Source organism: Chrysochloris asiatica, unplaced genomic scaffold, assembly GCF_000296735.1.
Source record: "Chrysochloris asiatica unplaced genomic scaffold, ChrAsi1.0 scaffold00027, whole genome shotgun sequence".
Taxonomy (NCBI): Eukaryota; Metazoa; Chordata; class Mammalia; order Afrosoricida; family Chrysochloridae; genus Chrysochloris; species Chrysochloris asiatica.
Genome location: NW_006408545.1, coordinates 19,051,301 through 19,070,650, shown reverse-complemented (window position 1 = coordinate 19,070,650; position 19,350 = coordinate 19,051,301). Strand labels below are relative to the sequence as shown.

Sequence of the window (19,350 nt, the reverse complement as noted above, 5' to 3'; positions counted from 1 at the left end):
CCCCCCCCAGGGTTTCCTAGACTGTAATCTTTATGGAAGGAACCCTGGTGGTAGGATTACAGACTCTAACCCAGGAGAAAACACCCGGTGATCTGCTTCCATAAAGATTACATCCTAGTTTTACCCAGCCTGTAGGGATGCTGTGAGTCAGAATTGACTAGATAGCATATAACACCAACAATCTTCATTAGAGAAACTGGCCAGGTCTTTTCTCCTTCAGAGTGACTGGTGGGTTCAAACCCCTAATCTTTTGTTTACCACCTGGACTTCTTACACACAGTGCCTGTTGTTCTTGTTGTTAAGTACAACTGAGTTAATGCCAACTCATAGCAACTCTTTATAGTTTCCAAGCAGTAAGTTGTTGAGTTTGGACCGCTGACTTTGCAATTAGCTATCCAGTGGCACGTATCCTACAGTGCCACACCAGGACATATAGTGCTTACTACATGTTAAGTACTAATTCATTTAATATTGATAATGTTTTCATTTTCATTTTACATCTGAAGAAACTGAGGCATAGAAATGTTCAGCACTTTTCCTCAGGCCACACAAACAGTAAGTGGTAAAAGCACAATTCAGAACTAACTAGACTGGCTCTAATATTCATACTTTAACGACTGTGTTACACTGCCTCTTTGTTAACATTGATTCTCGTTCCTAATTTTGATTACTTGTGACTTTTTTCTTTTCTTCATTGGTCTTGCCAAAGGCTTGTCTGTATAATATTAGCTGATTAATTGATCCACTATATTGCATGTTTGTTTCCTATTTTATTCCTTCTACTCTTATCCTTATTAATTCCTTCCTTCTATTTTATTTGGGTATACTTTTCATCTTGTAAATTTTTTTGTTAAAAGTTAAACTCTGTTCAGTTGTTTAAGGCTATAAATTTTTTTTCTAAATACTATTTTTGCTGCATCCCCAGAATATTAATTTGTAGTGTTTTTATTATTATTCATAAGGATAAGTATTTTTTATTTTCATCTTTTTTTTTTATCCTTAAGCTATATTTTAAAATGTTTAAGATTATATTCTTTTTTAAAAAAAGACTTCATTTTATTGATATCTAATTCAATTGCACTTTGACAAGAGAGTATGATCTATGGGATACCAATTGTCTAAAATTCATTAGTATTTGTTTATAGCTTATGTATCATCATTTTTTAAAAATATGGATAATGTTCTATCTATTAATCTTTCAATTACTGAGAAACATTTCGGGAGCTTTCCCAATTTAATGTATATTTTTCAATATGGCCTTGTGAATTTTTTTTTGTTTGGGTTTGCTTTATATATCTTGAAGCTATTTTGAAGAGTTACAGTTTCTTTTGCTTATTCTATATTTGCTTATTTCTATATTCTATCTGCAGTATTTTGGTTAGTATTTGCTTAGTGTATTAAAGTAGTTTTACATATGCTTCTGCCAGGGTCCCAGGGGATTCACTGGTATCCAACCAGATTTTAGGTAAATTACTTCACTTGAATTTTCTGAATCATGTGGATAGTGTAAATTTACACCTTGTTTGTATTTTACAGCTCCAGGTTTCTAGTTCTCAAAGGACATTTCTTTTTAAAAGTATTATTTCCTTCTGCCCTTCCCTCCAGAGTGTAGAGCAGACAGCAAGGTTCCTTGCAAGGCTGCTTCTCCAGACCGGTGTGTTGAGTTTTTCTAGATTCCTTTTCATGAACTGTGATGCCCTCTGAAGGATTGTTTTTTGAAGTGACGCTATGTGTATTTTGTAGCAAAACAAAGCTTATTTGTCTTTTCCCATTTGGCATTTCTGCAGCAAACTTACTTCTTACCATGATTGCTGTACTGCCTTGGCCAACGATTCCAGATGTTATGCCTTGTTTTTGAATCTGATAAACAAACACCAGAAGAAGCAGGTCAGTCATTTCTTCATGCGTTTATTTCTTCATTCTGTCTATGTATTGGTGTGTTTCTATAAGCACATGTTGAATAACTTTAGATTTTGAATGTACTGGTTTCTTTCTGTTAGAAGCTTCCATTGAATTTGGTGTTTAGAAATGGAGTGGGCTGCCCTGGGAGGAGGTGAGCTACGGGTGGAAGTTGGGGGAAAGAGTAGTGTGAGACAGAAATGGCCTAAATCAGATGTTGTAGAAGGAATCTCACATTAGGGAAGTGGGTTGACACCCTCCTACCCCTGGTTAAAAAGACAAGATTTTTAGGCTCCATGTCTGCTAGCTTACTGAGTCAGATGAATGAGGTGGGGTCGGACCATCTGCATTTTAACAAGAACCACAGGGGCTTCTGATGCAAACTAAAGCTTGCTGTTGTTGTTGTTAAGTGTAGTCGAATCTGTTGTGACCCATAGCGACCCGGTATAGAGTTTCCAAGGAGTAGCTGGTGAGCTTTAACCACCGGCCTTGTGGTTGAAACAACTTTGCAGTTCAGTGCATTAGCCCACAGTGCCACACCCCAAATAATACAGTCAGCTGCTACCTGAAAGACTGGTCATTTGAATCTACCCAGAGGCACCTTGGAAGAAAGATCTGGCAATCTGCTTCTGTAAATAAAGAAAACTCTATGAGGCAATTCTACTCTGTGATACATTCCTTTACCACGAGTCAGAATTCACTTGACAGCAGTGAGTTACCTGGGTTCTAGAAATATATTTTGAAAGTTTTGTAGTCTTCTTAACATAGTTAACTATCACCAAGTAATTAAACAATAAAAAAGTCAGGATCACTCATCTTTGTACTGAGAGGTTAGTAATTTGGAATCTGCATAGATTTGATTTTTCTGAGACTCATATTTTCATTAAATTGTGTTTGTGGCTTTTTTATGTCAAATAATAGAGTAACAAAAATCTACTAAAGGAAAAAAAAAAAAAACAGAAAGAAAAACCCTTGTTAGTAATAAATGAAACATTACCTACATACATGTCTTGAAACGATCTTAACAAACCCAGTGGGGAACTTCAGCAGGGTCCTGGTGTGGCCGGGAGCTTCTAAAGTCCCCCAAGGGTGAACTACTGCTTTGAAGCAGGCATTACCAGGACTGAGTGCTGTTGGGAGAGACAACATTTCCTCCCCCATGTGCATCTTTTGACTGTATAGATCATGACAAGCTATGGACAACATTGTTTAGAATGGGCATTCATGAACACTTAACTGTGCTTATGAGAAACCTGTATGTAGACCAAGAGGCAGTCATTTGAAAACAATAAGGGGACACTGAATGATTTAAAATCAGGAAAGGTGATTTAATTAATAATCTGTACGCGGAGCACTGGTAGCGTAATAGTTATGAATTGGGCTGCTAATCTCACGGTCAGCAATTTGAAACTACCAGCTGTTCCATGGGAGAAAGATGAGACTTTCTGCTCCCATGAAGATTTACAGCCTTGGAAACCCTATGCAGGGTCGCTTATGAGTTTGAACTGACTCCATGGCACATAACAACAACAATAATGCTGAGCAAATAAACTGAAAAGCTGGATTATATGAAGACGAATGAGGCATCAGGATAGAAGGAAGACTGACTCATTAACAACCTACGACTTGCATATAATACAACCTTGCTTGCTGAAACTGAAGAGGACTTAAAATATTTACTGATGAAGATCAAAAATCACAGTCTTCAGTGTGGGTTGTACCTCAGTGTAAAGAAAACAAAAATCCTCACCACTAGATCAATAAATAACATCCATATAAATGAGACAAGATTGAAGTTGTCAAAGACTTCATTTAGTATGGATCCACTATCAATACTCATGGAAGTAGCAGTCAAGAAATCAAACGACATATTGCATTAGGCATATCTGCTACACCATACCTCTTTAAGTATTCAAGAGCAAAGATAGCAGTTTGAGGATTAAAGGTGGTGCTCTGGTAGCGTAGTGGATTATGACCTGAGCTGCTAAACTAAAGGTCAGCAGTTTGAACCTACCAGCTGTTCTGTGGGAGAAAGATGAGGCTTTCTGCTCCCATAAAGATTTATAGCCTCAGAAACCCTGTGCAGGGTCGCTATGAGTTGGAACCAACTTTTTGGCACATAACCAACAACAACAACTCAAGCAGGGGCATTTTCATTAGCCTCAAATGCATGTAAAAGTTGGACAATGAAGACTGTAGAAGAATTGAAGCATTTGAGTTATGATGTTGGAGAAGAATATTGAAAGTACCATGGGCTGACAGAAGAACAAACAAATCTATGTTGGAAGAAGTACAACCAGAATGTTCCTTAGAAGCCAGGATGGGGAGGCTTGGTCTCTCATATTTTGGACAAGTGCTGACTCAGGTAAAAGAGGAAGGCCCCCAACGAGATGGATGGACAGTGTCCGGGCCGTGTTTCCTTATTCGTAGGGTTGTTGTGCAGAAGGTCACTAAGAGTTGGAACCAACTCAATGGCATCTAACAACATCTCCCATCCACTGGTGTTTCCCATTAGGGAATGTTCCCACAAATGACAAAAACAAAAACAAACCAAAGCAGTAGAGATATAAGAATATACTAAAGGTAAAAACTTTTCCTGTTGTTACTTTGATATTCTTCATAGTCATTTTTTTCTCAAGGAAAAGCCTGGTTCTAGCAAATAAGGATGGGCCTTTTGTTATTGTACTTTATCTTGTTCTTCTAAAGTGCTGTCGAGTTGATTCCTACCCATAGCGAGCCTGTATAGGGTTTCCTAGGAGCAGCTGGTGAGTTTAATAGTGAAGGTAAGGGGAGGCTTTTGCTTTTATTTCTTTGCATCTGTATTGTTAAAATTATTTACAAGGAATATGAATTTATTTTTAGAAAGCAATTTTGTAAAAGCTGGTGGTGGGTATAAAAGGAATGATAGTTCAGTTTCTTTCTTGAATTTAAATCGGTGCCTCTCAAAACTGACGTACCACAGAACCACCTGGGAGCTTTAACACATACAGATTCCCAGGCCCTACCAGGGAGATTGTAATTCAGTTCTGGGATGGGGTTCTCAGGCAATTGAAATGAGAAGCCAGGTTTAGAAACCTATGGTATAGATTATTAAGGTGGCCCCTTAAAACAATTTTTCTCCAATATTGACAGCAGAGGGTTTTCTACAAAATCACAAGAGACTTAAGAGTGATAAATGAAATCAGCTACACAGGGTCAGCCTTTCTCCACAGGCACGGAGCTGAAAGCAAACCTTCCTGCTGGAGTTGTTGTTAAGTGTCATCAAGTCAGCTTTGACTCTCATGGCACATAACCACCACCAACAACAATAACCCTGTATAGGTTTCCCAAGGAGTGGCTGGTGAGTTTGAACCGCTGACCTTGTGGTTCAAACTGATCTTGCAGTCCAGTGCTTTGTCCCACAGCACCACCACATGCCCAGTTTTTAAGAAGGCCAGGCGTTCGTGAAGGTGTTTCCAGGTTAAGTGGTGATACCCACATGCCTTTTGCAGCAGAAGGGTACTTTCTGAGCTGAAATAATGGGAAGGTACGTTAGACTCTTCCAGACTTGTAACAACACAAGCAGTTTGATAAGGCAGCCAGGACACTGATGAGTTTCAGACCCTGGCAAAGTATGCCCCTCCTTTGGGACCCCCAGTTCTGCATGCTGTGAAGGACCCATGTAACCTCACTCAGTTATATGGACAAGCCATAAGTCATTGAGTTGTTAGTGAAATGAAACCCAAACCCACTCCGTCACGTCAATTCCGACTTATAATGACCCTATAGTACAGAATAGAACTGCCCCAAAGGGTTTCTAAATCTCTCTCCCATGGAGTGGCTGGTATGTTCAAACCACTGACCTTCCAGTTAGCAGCCAAGTGCTTTAATCACTACACCACCAAGGCTCCTTGTCAGTGAAACAACCGCCAAAATTGTTTCTTAAAATACCAAATCTTCCTGAAGATGTCCTGTTTTGAAAAGTTGGATATACCCATAGACTGCAAAGTCAGTTTGAACCTCAAGGTCGATGGTTCAAACTCACCAGCTGCTCCTTGGAAACCCCATACAGGGTGGCTATGAGTCGAAACCAACTCAACAGCAAAACTTACAAAGTTTACATCTAAACTTTGTAAGCTTGTCACAGATGAATTTGAGGGTGACTGGTGATAAATTGGAGTCCCTGAGTGGTGCAAAGTGTAACAAGCTCTGTTGTTAACCAAAAGGTTGGTGGTTTGAATCCACGCAGAGGCATCTTGGAAGAAAGTCCTAATGATCTGTTTCCAAGAGATCAGCCATTGAAAACTCTGGAGCACAGTTCTCCTCTGACACATATGGGGTTGCCTTAAGTTGGAATCCACTCAATTGTAGCTGTTGTTATTAAGTGCCATCGAGTCAGTTCCAACTCACAGAAACCCTCTGTAGGATTCCAAGGAGCAGCTGGTGGGTTTGAACATACTCTACAGCACCAGTGGTAAATGATTTTGAAATTAATGATGCTCTTTCAAATTATCCCTAGATAATTTCAGTTAAAACATGGTTGATTTACAAAACTTCTCTTTACACACAGCCCTTCAGTGAAATGAACATCTGTCTCTGTGTGTGTGATGGCTGGGGTTTTTAGTTCAACAGCCTCAGAGACAAAGTAGCCATTCCTCCAGCTCTGGTCCAGTTCTTACACAGGGGGGACAAGGGAAACTTCTTTGGTTTGTGTCTGCTGGGTTAATTTGTCTAAGGTGAGAGGTGTAACTTAGAACTCTGGTTCCCATACACACAAAAACTGAGGCAAAAACACAGCATTTGAGTCAGTATGAGACAAGCTGAAAGCAAAACTTTGGGCTTAGGTAAAGTATCTATTAAAAAACACTGACCAAAATGATAAATCTCATTTAAGAAATAGGCACATATTGTATGCTTTATGATGAAACTGCAGTTGGTAAAAACCAAATGTGCTAACAGATGGGCTTAATAACTATGGAAGGAGCTGGGTTGCTCTTGCCTTTGCAAAACAGAGCCTGCCCGAGGAGGTGCCTCTGACGTCAGTGTTGCTACATTTAGCATCTCAGCAAAATAAGTTTGGGTTTGTTTTTTTGGAAGAACATGAAGGGATTTTCCCCATTTCTTCTGTAAATATCTCCTGGGCAAGAGATCTGGTAAAATGCCTCAAACAAGACTTTTGCAAGACGGACAAATATTTTGCAAAGGTCAAGGTTCGAATAGAACAACCTTGATCTATATTCCCATCATCTATGTCCACTGAATCCCCGCCTTTTAGAAACCTCTCCACTTTTAGATATGATTAATTTTGTGGTTTGCAAAAACAGAACTTCCAGATGTAAAACCACCGTCAGAGCCTTCGAAAACCCCGTCTGGGGCTGACCAGATATGCCTTTGCTAAGTCAGGTGTTACAGCCACGCCTCTCTCATTCCACTTAGCCACTTAACCAGCAGTTGTCTTCAGTCATGTACACCCAGGGAACATTGGCTGGTTTGGAATGCGCACATACTGGTGTTGCAAATGAGACCAGGGAAGGCTGGCGCATGTGGCCTGAGAGCAGGGCCCTTCCATATTTCTAAAGCTGCTCATCTCCTACGCGTTATACAGCCGCTTCGCATTCGGAGAGATAACTTGACCTCTGTTTCCCCTCCGTCGCTGAGGATTGGTTGGGAAGGCGCCTCCTCCCCTTCCTCTGGCACCTTGATTGGGGCGAGTTGGCTCCCCGCTTGCCCTCAGCTTCCTCTCGGGCAGTATCGTGACCAGTGGCCCCGTTCCCAGCCCCTAGCAGGCACGTTTCCAGGGGGCGCTGTGAGCGTTTGCCTGCACTCGCTCCTTTTTCCAGCCTTGGCCTTGGTCTGCACCCCTGCCTGGGCGGGCGGCACAATAAACCCTCGACTTGTTCATTCTTTCCAGCGCCTGCTGCTTTGCCCTTGCGAAACTGCATCTCTACTTGTTCAGCGCGGAACCCAAAGGCCTGATTTATGTCCACTGCCTTCAAAATAGAACAGAGCCCAGTTCGAGCATTGCCCTCTGCCTTTTAAGTGATAACCACATTCAGCGGACTAGAGTGGATAGATGGATGGAGGAATTAAGTATAATCTCTTCCGGTTTTTAAATGATTTTCTTCTTAGCTCCTTGATGTTGAGACTTTATCATCTCTGATTCTTCCAATTTACGTACTTTTGTAAACGGTTGATCCACTTTTGGTACCAGCTCCTGCACAGGGTTCCTATACAGGGTCGCTAGGAGTTGAACCAACTCAGTGGTACTTGACGCCAAACAACACCATTAGTTGGTTTTGTTTGGGTTTGGTTTTTAGTAGCATACAGTAATTTCCAGACTGGTAAACTTTATCTATTCCTAAAGCCCCTTGTAAGTTCAATTAATGCTTGGGCTGGTTTGGGGGTGGAAAATTGGGTAAATGTTACAATTGCATATCCTGACTCAGATCCAGATTGCACTAGAGGTGTCTGACCAAATTTAAGCAGGGTGTCTTGATTAATGTAATTTTCTGTTTCACAGAGAGTTTGAAGCATACTTACAACCCCTCCAGTTTTATTCAACCCACTCCTACAAATCTTTGTAAGATGCTTCCCTTTACTCAGTAGAAGTTCTGACTGTTAAGTGCTGTTGAGTCAGTTTCCACTCATAGCAACCATGTATAGGATTTTTGAGGAGCAGCTGGTGGGTTTGAACTGCTGACTTTGATTGAGGTCAGCAGTTCAGTGTTTATTCTACAGCGAAGTAGCTCTCTCCTAAGTAAGTGGAGTCTGCTGAACATAGTTTATCCTTTCTGTGACAGCTTGATCTCCTTCCTGCCTCTTAGCCAACCTTATGCACCTTATTGATTTCGAGGTAGTGTAGAAAGGGTATAGGACTCCTGGTGTAATGCTATGGGTTAATGCGCTGGACTGCAAAGTCGACTTGAACTGCAGAGTTGGCGATTCAAGCTCACCAGCTTCTCCTTGGAAACCCTGTACAGGGTCGCTATGGACTGAAACAGACTCAGTGACATTTAACAACAACAGAAAGGGTGTGGGAGACAGAAAGGAGTGTGCTCCCTTTGGCTGGCTGTGGATAGGAAGTAATGTGAGGTAATGCAGAAGTGGCCACTTGGAGCCAGATGGTGCATTAGGTGCTAGCTCTAAAATGTATTTACTAGGCAGTGGTAGTCATTCGATGTTTTTGAGCAAGGGAACAGTACAAGAGCTGTGCTTCATAGACTGGTGTTAATGGTGATCACAAAGGGATCTAGGTCCGGAGTCTCCGAGTGGTGCAAATGGCTAATGTGTTCCACAGCAACCAGAAAAGTTAGAGGTTCAAGTCCACCCAGTGGAGCATCAGAAGAAAGGCCTATAAAACAGTAACAGAGGCACAGCAGCATCAAACCTCCCCTAATTTCACAATAGGGAGGAGGAGAATCGAATCAGCATCCACCCTTGGCGGGTTCCAATGAGGCTGACTTCTATCAGCAGGGTTCGATAATCATTGTAATGGTCACAGACCTCAGACAGTACGCTCAAACATGGTATTAATTAGGGAAATTAACAGATTACAATTCAGAATAAGAATTGCTCAGGATGCAGTTGTTTGGTTAGGACAGCCTTGTCTCTGTTGTGTCTGCAGGCAGGCCTCTCTTAGGCCCTTGGCCCCTTAGCCTGGCCTCTGTCCTGCCCAGACAAGGTTACAAAGCTTTTTTAGCTCTACTGATAAATCTGCTTTAGAAAAATCAGTCATTAAAAGCCCCAAGGAGCCCAGTTCTACTCTGACACACATGGGTTCGCCATGAGTCCAAACTGACTTGTTCTTTTACTTTTTTGGTGAATGGTCTACAGACAGGTTAGCTAGGGTTGGTATGGGAAGTGGAGGCTTGGGAGGATTTTGAGGTGACAGGTGAGGGAACTTGGTAACTGATTGGTGAGGACAATCAGATCAAGAGGAATCAATAATGCCACTGGGACTGAGTCTGGGTAATGGGCAAAAGGAAGGTCATTGGGACTGTGGGGTTAGAACATTCCCAAACTCTCCAGTGGTTGTTCAAATTCTGGCTGTTCCTTTCCCCGGTGCTTGACTCGGGACTAGTCTCCTGAAGCCTCCGTTTCCTCCTCTAAGTAGAGTGCACTCTCCTCCACTGGCTTTAGGCCAACATCTCTCACATGGAAAGTAACATCAACAGCTGCAGCTGCTGTTGTTGGAACTTGGCGTGGACCTTCCTGTACAGCACTGTCCTGCTTCTTGGTTTGTTTCAGTAAAAGCAGTTTTACTTAAAGGCTGTGGTGCCCAATCAGATTGACCAACATCCCTGCTCAGTAGGAACATGACACGCTACCCGAAAGAAAAGATTTTCCCGACTCTAATTGGAACACACAGTTGAAGTCAGGCTTCTTCAGCCAGTGTACCTCTTTGTCTAAGCTCTGGTTGGCCGTAGCTGTTGCTAGGCTGACTCTGTTCCAAGCAAAAGTAGAAAGTCAAAATGAACTGGTTTTACTAGACTGCCTTCTTAAGAAAGAAAAAAAAAAAAAAGATTACCTCACTTCGATTCATCTTCATTTTGCTGTTTCAAAACCACACGGTTGTGGTATGAATATATGACTTTTATGTTTAATAAAATTGCACAAAGGCTGTGTGTTGGTTTGTAGATGGTTCCCACATAGTGTCTAAGAATAAAAGAGACGATTTGTACCTCAAAGGAGAATCACAGAGTGATGAAGTAGTTTTCATCCACAAATCGATGACTTGGTCTTTTATCTAATTTTCATAAACCTTTATTGGATGCTTAATTAAGTGGTATTTGTGGGCTTGAGATGGACTGGGCTGTGAGACAAGAAATCGCCTCTCTGCAATATTGCCTCTGCTCCATGGGGGGGAGCTGTGGTGTGCAGGACTAGGGTCAGAGGCCACCGGGATGAGCTCAGGGGCCCTGCAAAGCCCCCATGCTCAGTGTCCTCTTCCACCATGCCTGATGAGTCAAGATAAGCACCGGCATGGGAATAAGGAAACACTACCTCTGCCAACCTCCTGTGAAATGCTCCCAAGAGCGGCAGAGATAGATAGGTGAAGAGAAAAAACAAAAAGAAGGTGCCTGATCCTCCCCTGCGGAAGGGAACAAAACCAGTGCGTGTGGCCATTGCTGGAAGGTTGACGCTGCCATCTGCCATCCCCATTTGTTGGTGGCACATGCCATCCTTCAGTTGGCATCCCTGCTGCCAAGAACCACCCCCTCCTTTTTCTGTCTGAAGGCAGGGGATGGTACTGTGGCAGCATTAACTCTTCCTGCCCCAAGGCCTGGGTCTCTTCTCTACTTCTGTCTTAGTCAAATCTATGCAGCACAAAGACTGTTCAAAGTGAAAGAGGCCTGAGAAAGTTTTTGAGGGAAAAAAAAGCAGCACCTAGTCTTTCCCAGTTCAACTACCTAGCTTGTTTGAGTTCTGAGGAATGAAGATCTGTGAAGGAAGCCTGCTTTTTATCCACTGCTGGGTAACTGGTCTGCATACTGCAGGCAAGCCAGCAGGATGCATGGGGGTGATACAGGGCTAGAGAAGCCTATTGATGTAGACTAAAGAGGAACCCATGAGGGAGACTTTGTGTTTCCATTTCCAGCCAATACACGTCATTCCTAGGAGCCCTGGTGGCACAGTGGGTCATGTGTTACCACAGCGTCAGCAGTTGGGAGCTACCAGCAGCTCCACAGGAGAAAGATGTACAGTTTCACTATGAGTAGGAACCAACTGAAAGGCACACAATGACAACGCTTTATGCACAACCACCACCCATCTGCCAGTGACGGTGTGTGTTGTCATATTGCTGAAGCAGTTTCAGTGGACTGTCCAGACTAGGAAGAAAAGTCAGCCAACAAAAACCTAATGGATCACATTTGTGCATGATGGGGTCACCATGAGTTGGTGATAGCTAACAACAACAAGATGGTTGGGACAGCATTTGGCACATTGCAAGCACCATGTGTTAGTTTCTGCTGCTACTACTATTATTACTATTAATTATTAAAGTTTTCAGATGTCAAACTCCATACATATTCTCTTTAATGGGAAATCATGTATTGAAGCTTACATGAAAAGCCCAGAGTTCTCAGCTTAGAAAATATGAGATGGTCTTTCCCTCAGAGGACCTTGTTGATAATACTTGCTATGTAGTCGTTTACCACTCTCGGTGACCCTGTGTACATCAGAGTCCAGTTGCTGTGATCTTTTATAAGCTGATTGCTACGCTTGTCTTCTGAGGAGCCTCTTGGTTTGAACCACCAACCTCTTAGCTAACAATCAAATGCTTAACTCTTTGTGCCACCCATGGAGTCGTTGTTGTTGTTAAGTGCTGTCCAGTCGGTTCTGACCCATAGCGACCCTGTAAAGAGTTTCTGAGGAGCAGCTGGTGAGCTTGAACTGTCGACTTTGCAGGTTAGCCCATTAACCCACAGCACCACACGAGGACTCCAAGAATTAAGATCCTCCGTTAGGGAGTCCTTGGAGGATCTTAATTCTTTGTCATAGTTGGAAAGCATGCTGCTTTGTCATTGGTTTCTGGCCAGGGTGTAGGGGATGCTACTGATTTAGTTTCCTTCTAGAGCCCCTGCAAAGGCCTTTGCCATCAGGGATCATTTGAAGTAGCCATTGGTTTTACATGAAGTGTGATTCAGTTATTACAATCAAATTATGTGTGCTTGCTTTATATTTAAGGCCTGTAGCTTCTTTAAGGAGCCTTGATAACAGAGTAGCGTATTGGCTGGACTGCTAATCACAAGGTCAGCAGTTCAAATCCACCAGTTGCTCTTCAGGGAAAAGATGAGGCTTTCTGTTCCCATAAAGATTTACAGCCTCAGAAACCGTATACAGGATCACTATGAGTTGGAACTGACAATGGCACACTACCACCACCACCACCATCATCACTACTATCACCACCACCACCATCACCACCACCACCATCACCATCACCATCACACCACCACCACCATCACCATCACCATCACCATCACCACAATCACCATCACCATCACCACCATCACCATCACCATCACCACCATCACCATCACCATCACCATCACCACCATCACCAGCACAGCTTCTTTACAACAGTCTGTTGAAAGACAAACAAGGTGACATCAGGTCCCAGAAAGTGAATTGTCCTGAGTTCTCTTTCCCAACACCCTTCCTTCTCTTTACCCCTGCCATCCCACCACCATCTTACCCTCTGTATAGCATCATGTCATGCTGTTTCAAGGTTGAATTCAAGGCCATTCGTGATAACTTTGCTGAGCCCTATATCATTCCCAGAGCATCCTGTTATCTAAACTCTCTAAGACCATTGAGTCTGTATGACACAGTTTCATTCTGTTCACTAACATTTTATTGATAATAAACAAAAAGTCGAACAATGCCTAGATCATGAGGCAATGTGATTTATGTACCTCCCATTTTGTCTTATTTACTATAATGAAGGATTTTCCCCATGTTTCAGATGAGGGAGTTGAGGCCCAGAGGAGCTAGTGTAGTCATGTGCATGAACCCAGAAAATCTGGCTCCACTGTTAGAATCCCTAACCCCCTTCAGTGTGCAGCTTCCTGCTTGGCATGTAGAGTCCTATCTTCCCACGTTAGCCTTGTCTTCTCAAATAGATGAAAAACTCTTAGGTTGCTGTTAAGTGCTGTTGAGTCGGTTCCAACCCATAACGATCCTGTATAGACTTTTCAAGGAACGACTGGTGAGCTTGAACCACTGACCTTGTAGTTCAAATGGCTTTGCAGTCTGGCACATTAACCCACAGTGCCACACCAGGACTTCTCTAAGGAGCAGGCACCATATCTCATACTTGTTTGTGTGTATGTGTACCTCTTTGGGTCCTAGGTTGGAGCTGGGGTCAGACTCTGCTGATGCAACAGCTTCTAGGATTGCTTGAATCCTGTGAGTTCAGATGTTTCTGACTGTGGACTTTCCTGGGACCAGCTCCAGTTCTTGCCACAGTGTTAGGCTCTGTCCTATCTTAACATTGCCAAAAGATTCCCAGCTGTACAAGCAGCAGCCTTTCCAGGGAACACCTTTTCCCCCCTCAAAAGGGAACAGGAACAAGTTGATACTGGTGTTGCTTGTGTGCCATGGAATTTATTCCAATTCATAGCTACCAACCCTATGTGACAAAGCAGAGCTGCCCCCATAGGGTTTCCTCAGAAACCCTAGACAGGGTCTCTGTGAGTCTGAATTGACTTGAAGGCACTCGACAACAAAAGCCATCTTTAGGGGATGCTGCGTTGTTTCAAACCAGGAAAGGTGTGTGTTGGCTGTATCCTTTCACCTCATTGATTCATTCGGTATACTGAGGACATCGCCTGAGAAGCTGGACTAAACGAAGGCTATAAAATGGACCGTAAGAAGAACATGGCATCAAGACTGGAGGAAGACTCATTAACAGATGACATAGCCACCTTGAAGGTGAAGAAAACTGGAAGGACTTACTCATGAAGATGGATGACTGCAGTCTACACCTGAACAGAAAGAAAGCAAAAATCTTCAAACATTTGACCTTAAGCAATATCATGATAAACAGAGAAAAAAGTAGATATTGTCAAAGATTTCATTTTACTTGGATTTACCATGGAAGCAGCAGTCAAGAAAATCAAAGACCATATTGTATTGGACAAATCTACTAGGAACGAACCTCTTTCAAGTGTTAAAAAGCAAAGATGTCACTTTGAAGATCAAATTGCACCTGACCCAAGCCTAGATATTTCCAGTTGCCTCGTATGCACATGAGAACTGACCAGTGACAAAGGAAGACCACAGAAGAATTGAGACGTTTGAATTGTAGGCAAAGACTATTGACTATTTCATGAACTGCCAGAAGAATAAACAAATCTGTCTTGGAGGAATTACAACCAGAGTGCTCCTTAGACACAATGATGGCAAGACTTCATCTCACATACTTTATCATGTTATTAGGAGGGACCAGTACTTGAAGAAAGAAATCATGCTTGGTAAAGTTTGTTGTTGTTGTTATGTGCCGTGGAGTCGGTTCCAACTCATAGTGACCCTGTACAGGATTTCCAAGGCTGTAAATCTTTACGGAAGCAGAAAGCCTCATCTTTCTCCCGCGGAATGGCTGGTAGTTTCGAACTGTAGACCTTGAGGTTAGCAGCCCGATTTGTAATCACTACGCTACTACAGCTCCTTTTTGGTAAAGTAGAGGGTCAGTAAAAAAAAAAAAAAAAAAGGAAGACCCTCAATGAGTGGGATTGGCCCAGGGATTGTGCAACAGTGGGCTCGAACAGCAGAGGTTATGAGGATGGTGCAGGGTGGGCAGTGTTATCTTCTGCGCAGTGTCAGCAGAACTGACTTGAGAGATGTAGCACTGTAGGATAAGCACAGGACTGCAAGGTCAGTTTAAACCACAAGGTCAGCAGCTCAAATTCATCTATACTGGGTCTCTATGAGTTGGAACTGACTTGAAGGCACTTAACAACTACAACAACTTCTGCTGTGGGGTAAAGCACTGGACCCCAAGGTTGGTTTGAGCCACAAAGTTGATGATTCAAACTCACCAGCCGCTCCTCAGAAACCCTATGGGTTACTCTGAGTCAGAACAAAACTGAGTTGCTATGAGTCAGAACCAACTTGACAGCACTTGACAACAACAACAACAACAACTTCAACAGCAGTCAAGCAGGTAGATCGCCAGGCCTTTTCTCCCACAGAGCCACTAGTGGGTTCAAACTACGGAGCTTTTTTTGGGGGAGCAACCAAGCACTTAACCATTGTGCCAGCCGAAAATCTATTGCTATTGAGTTGATTCTGACTCATAGTGACCCTGCAGTACAGCTGTACAATGACCCCATAGGGTTCCCAAGACTCTATACTTTTACAGAAGCAGACTGCTACACCTGTCTCCAGTGGAGCTGCTGGTGGGTTTGAACTGACCTTTCAGTTAACTGCTGAGCTCTTAGCTGCTGTCCCACCTGAGCTTCTTAATGACTGAGTGGTGGTGGCTGTGAGCCCTCCCTGTTGATGTTAGGTACCGTGGGTTGGTTCTGACTCATAGCAACTGTGTGTAGGATTTCCTAGGAGCAGTTGGTGAGTTTGAACTGCCAACCTTGTGGTTTGCAGTCCAGTGCTGATCCTATAGTGCCACACCAAGAGTCTGAGTGTCCTCCCTAGGCACATTCAAAAGTTGTCATTTTTCCTCAATCCTTCCTGAGTCTTTGCCACCCCCTGTACCCTGTGCTGTCTCACCTCCCCTTGGGATACCACTGGACCTGGCTCCTGGAGCAGCCCCTATTGCTCCCAAGCTTCCAGAACCCCTCTGGTGATTAAAATGTGTCCTTTATTCCCTTTCCTTAAGGCTACTAATATCCACTAATCTGATGAACAAAACCAGGTTTATGGTAATCTCTCCCTGATGACAGATTTCATTTTAAAAGAGACCTTCAGGAGATAAGTCTTTAACTGTTTTGGAAAGAGGGCCAGCCCAAAGTAGAGATAAGTTAAACAACACCCTCGCTGGGAGGCAGGGCAGGGACATGGAAGGATTTCAGGAATCTGGGTAATCTGGAGTTCAAATCCCAAAGTCATATGTCACCTGAGCAGTCTTTTCTTTTCTTTCCCAAGCAAGTTCTGACCGGTTTTATTAAAAACAGTGGCATGATTTCTTTTTACTGGTTTGTTAAGCATGCTTCTAGTTGTGTCTGAATCCACTTGGACCAATGGTAGCCAGTTTGCTCTCTGTGTCCAATTCAATATTATTTTCAGTGTAGTGATGGACACCAGGTTGGGCCTACAGCATAGTCTATAATTCAGATTTCTTCAAGGCTGAGTGGGCAGTGAGTGGTTAGTAAGGATGGCCAGTTTCACTTCGTCCTGCCTGGACATCTTCAGTCTGTGTGCACCCTAGCAAGTACTTTTCATGAGTTGGAATCTTGATGTTAAGTACCATCGAGTTGGTTCTGACTCATAATGACCTTCTGTCAGGCTTTTGGAGAGCAGCTGATGGTTTGAGCCATTGACCTTGTGGTTAGCAGTCCAGTGCTTATCCTACAATGCCACACCAGGAGTTAGAACTTAGAGTTGATCAATTCCAATAACTTTTGTCTTCTTGGTGGCTACTGTCTTCTCAGGTACCCGACAGCCAAGAGCAGCTGCCAAGAGTGAGGGGGGGTGTTGGGGAGAAGCTTCCTATCTGTGAAATAGCACAGTGTCTGGCACAATCAGTACTGATCTGGTGGAGAGTTCGTGAATGATTATTCTCTCTCAAGAAATGAAGATGTACCTATTATACACCCAAGCCAGTTGTAGCCCTCCCACGTGGCCTCCTTACCCATATGCCTGTCGTGAATTTGAGAACATAATTTCTGTATCTAGTTTAATTTTTAAATGTTCTCAATTTAAGGTTTTTTTTGTTTTTTTTTTTAAGTATTATTAAATATAGCCTGTCTATTGAGAAGTGCTGGAGTCCTGGCGTGGCTCTGCGGGTTAATACACTGGACTGCAAAGTCAGTTTGAACCACAAGGTTGGCGGTTCAAGCTCACCAGCTATTCCTTGGAAATCCTATACAGAGTCGCTATGAGTCGGAACCGACTCGATGGCACTTAACAACAACAACAATAGAGAAGTGCAGTCCTAATGTGGCGTTGTGGGTTAATTCACTGAAATTCAAAGTAGGTTGGAACACCAAGTTGGTGGTTCAAGCTTACCAGCAGCTACTCAGAAGTCCTATACAAGGTTGCTATGGGTTGGAACCGACTCAACAGCACTTAACAACAATAGAGAAGTACACAAAACATTTATATACAATTTAACATAAAACATATATATACAATGTAACAAAAAAATACAAAGTTGTCGCCCATGTAGCCACTACCCCAGTCAGGTAAGGCTGGGGCTGCTATACAGTGGGGTGCGTATGCAACAGTGGTTTGCAATTGGGGCAGTTTTGCCCTTCAGAGGACATTCAGCAATGTCTGGTGGTGTAGTGGGTTCAGTGTTGGACTGCTAACCACAAGGTTACCAGTTCAAATCCACCAGTTGCTCTTTGGGAGAAAGCTGAGGCAGTCTGCTGCTATAAAGATTTGCAGCCTCAGAAACCGTAGGGAGCAATTCTTTTCTGCCTTATAGGGTTGCTGTGGGTCAGAATTGACTCGTCTGACACAATTGGCATCTGGTGAGAAGAGCCTGCTGCTAAACACACAGTGTAGAGGACAGCCTCCACACGCCCCCCCACCAAAACCCCAGCAAAGAATTCTCCATGCAGCCCAACATGAGAATAATACAGAGGCCAGGAAACCCCAGTGTCATCCAGTATTAGCCAGTATGCACGAAACGCCTGATTTTAAGAAACACAGTGCAACAGCTGGACTTTTAGGAAAGAATTTGAATGCTTAAAAATTGATTGCTATTAAAATCATAGTACAGACTTATGTAACACATTATTAATGTTATCCCACTAAACTAATTGTTTTCTGAAAGAAAAAGAGAGAGAAAGAAAAAAAAAAAAAAAAAAAGGTCAGCCAGAATTGTCTGAAGTCAGTAGACCTTGCTAATCACATCAATCAGTTTGTTGCCATCAAGGATTTTTAATCTCCCCTGTCAATTTGCACCAGCCTTGGGAATCAAATTCAGGCCTAGTTAAAGGAAGCCAGACGTGTTCCATTGGACTATTAATTAAATTGCCAAGCAACTGAAACAGTGTCCTCTTTCCAACAACTTATTCCAGCCCGTTTGCACTTATACCTCTGTCTTTAATTTATCACAGGACTTAGTCATTCGTATTGTCTTTATTCTTGGCAACCTGACAGCGAAAAATAACCAAGCTCGTGAACAGTTCTTCAAGCAGAAGGGGAGCATCCAAACTCTGTTGTCGCTATTCCAAGCGTTCTATGAACTTGATGTGAATTCAACGAAGTGGGCGGACGGTGGAGAGGTGCAGGCCAAGCCACAGAGACAGCCTTCAGGCGTAGAGGACATTCTCATCAAGCTGACCCGTGTGCTTGCCAACATGGCCATCCATCCGCGCATCGGTCCTGTGCTGGTTGCAGAACCACAAGTGGTGGGCCTGCTCCTCACAACGCTCGGTAAGAGCCGTGGACTAGCCGGAGGTCGCATGGCAGTACCACAGTCGGTGCTGGGGTGCGGGGGCCATCGACATGTTCTGATTACCAGTCTGTCACTTTCATGATGTGTTTAAGAAACCCTGGTGGTGGGTGCAGTGGTTAAGGGCTTGGTTGCTAACCCTAAGGTTGGTGGTTTGAACAGCCCCCTGGGAGAAAGAGAAGACTGTTTGCTCCCATAAAGATGAACTGTCTGCCCTATATTGTAACCATGAGTCATAGGAAACTCAGCGACAGTGGGTTTGGTTTTGGGTTTTAAGGCGCCCTAGTAGTGCAATGAAGGAGCTCTGGTAGCGTAGTGATTACGAATCGGGCTGCAAACCGCAAGGTCAGCAGTTCGAAACTACCAGCTGCTCCTCGGGAGAAAGA

General features: G+C 43.2%; 1 protein-coding gene across 1 annotated transcript in view; it reads left to right on the top strand.

The window, feature by feature from the left end:
* Window positions 1-19,350, top strand: part of ARMC2 (armadillo repeat containing 2) — a 143,512-nt gene that overhangs the window by 100,006 nt on the left and 24,156 nt on the right. The window contains exons 11-12 of the mRNA XM_006839993.1: window positions 1,788-1,887; window positions 18,627-18,945. Of these exons, the coding sequence (XP_006840056.1) occupies window positions 1,788-1,887; window positions 18,627-18,945 (419 nt within the window). The remainder of the gene's footprint in view (window positions 1-1,787; window positions 1,888-18,626; window positions 18,946-19,350) is intronic.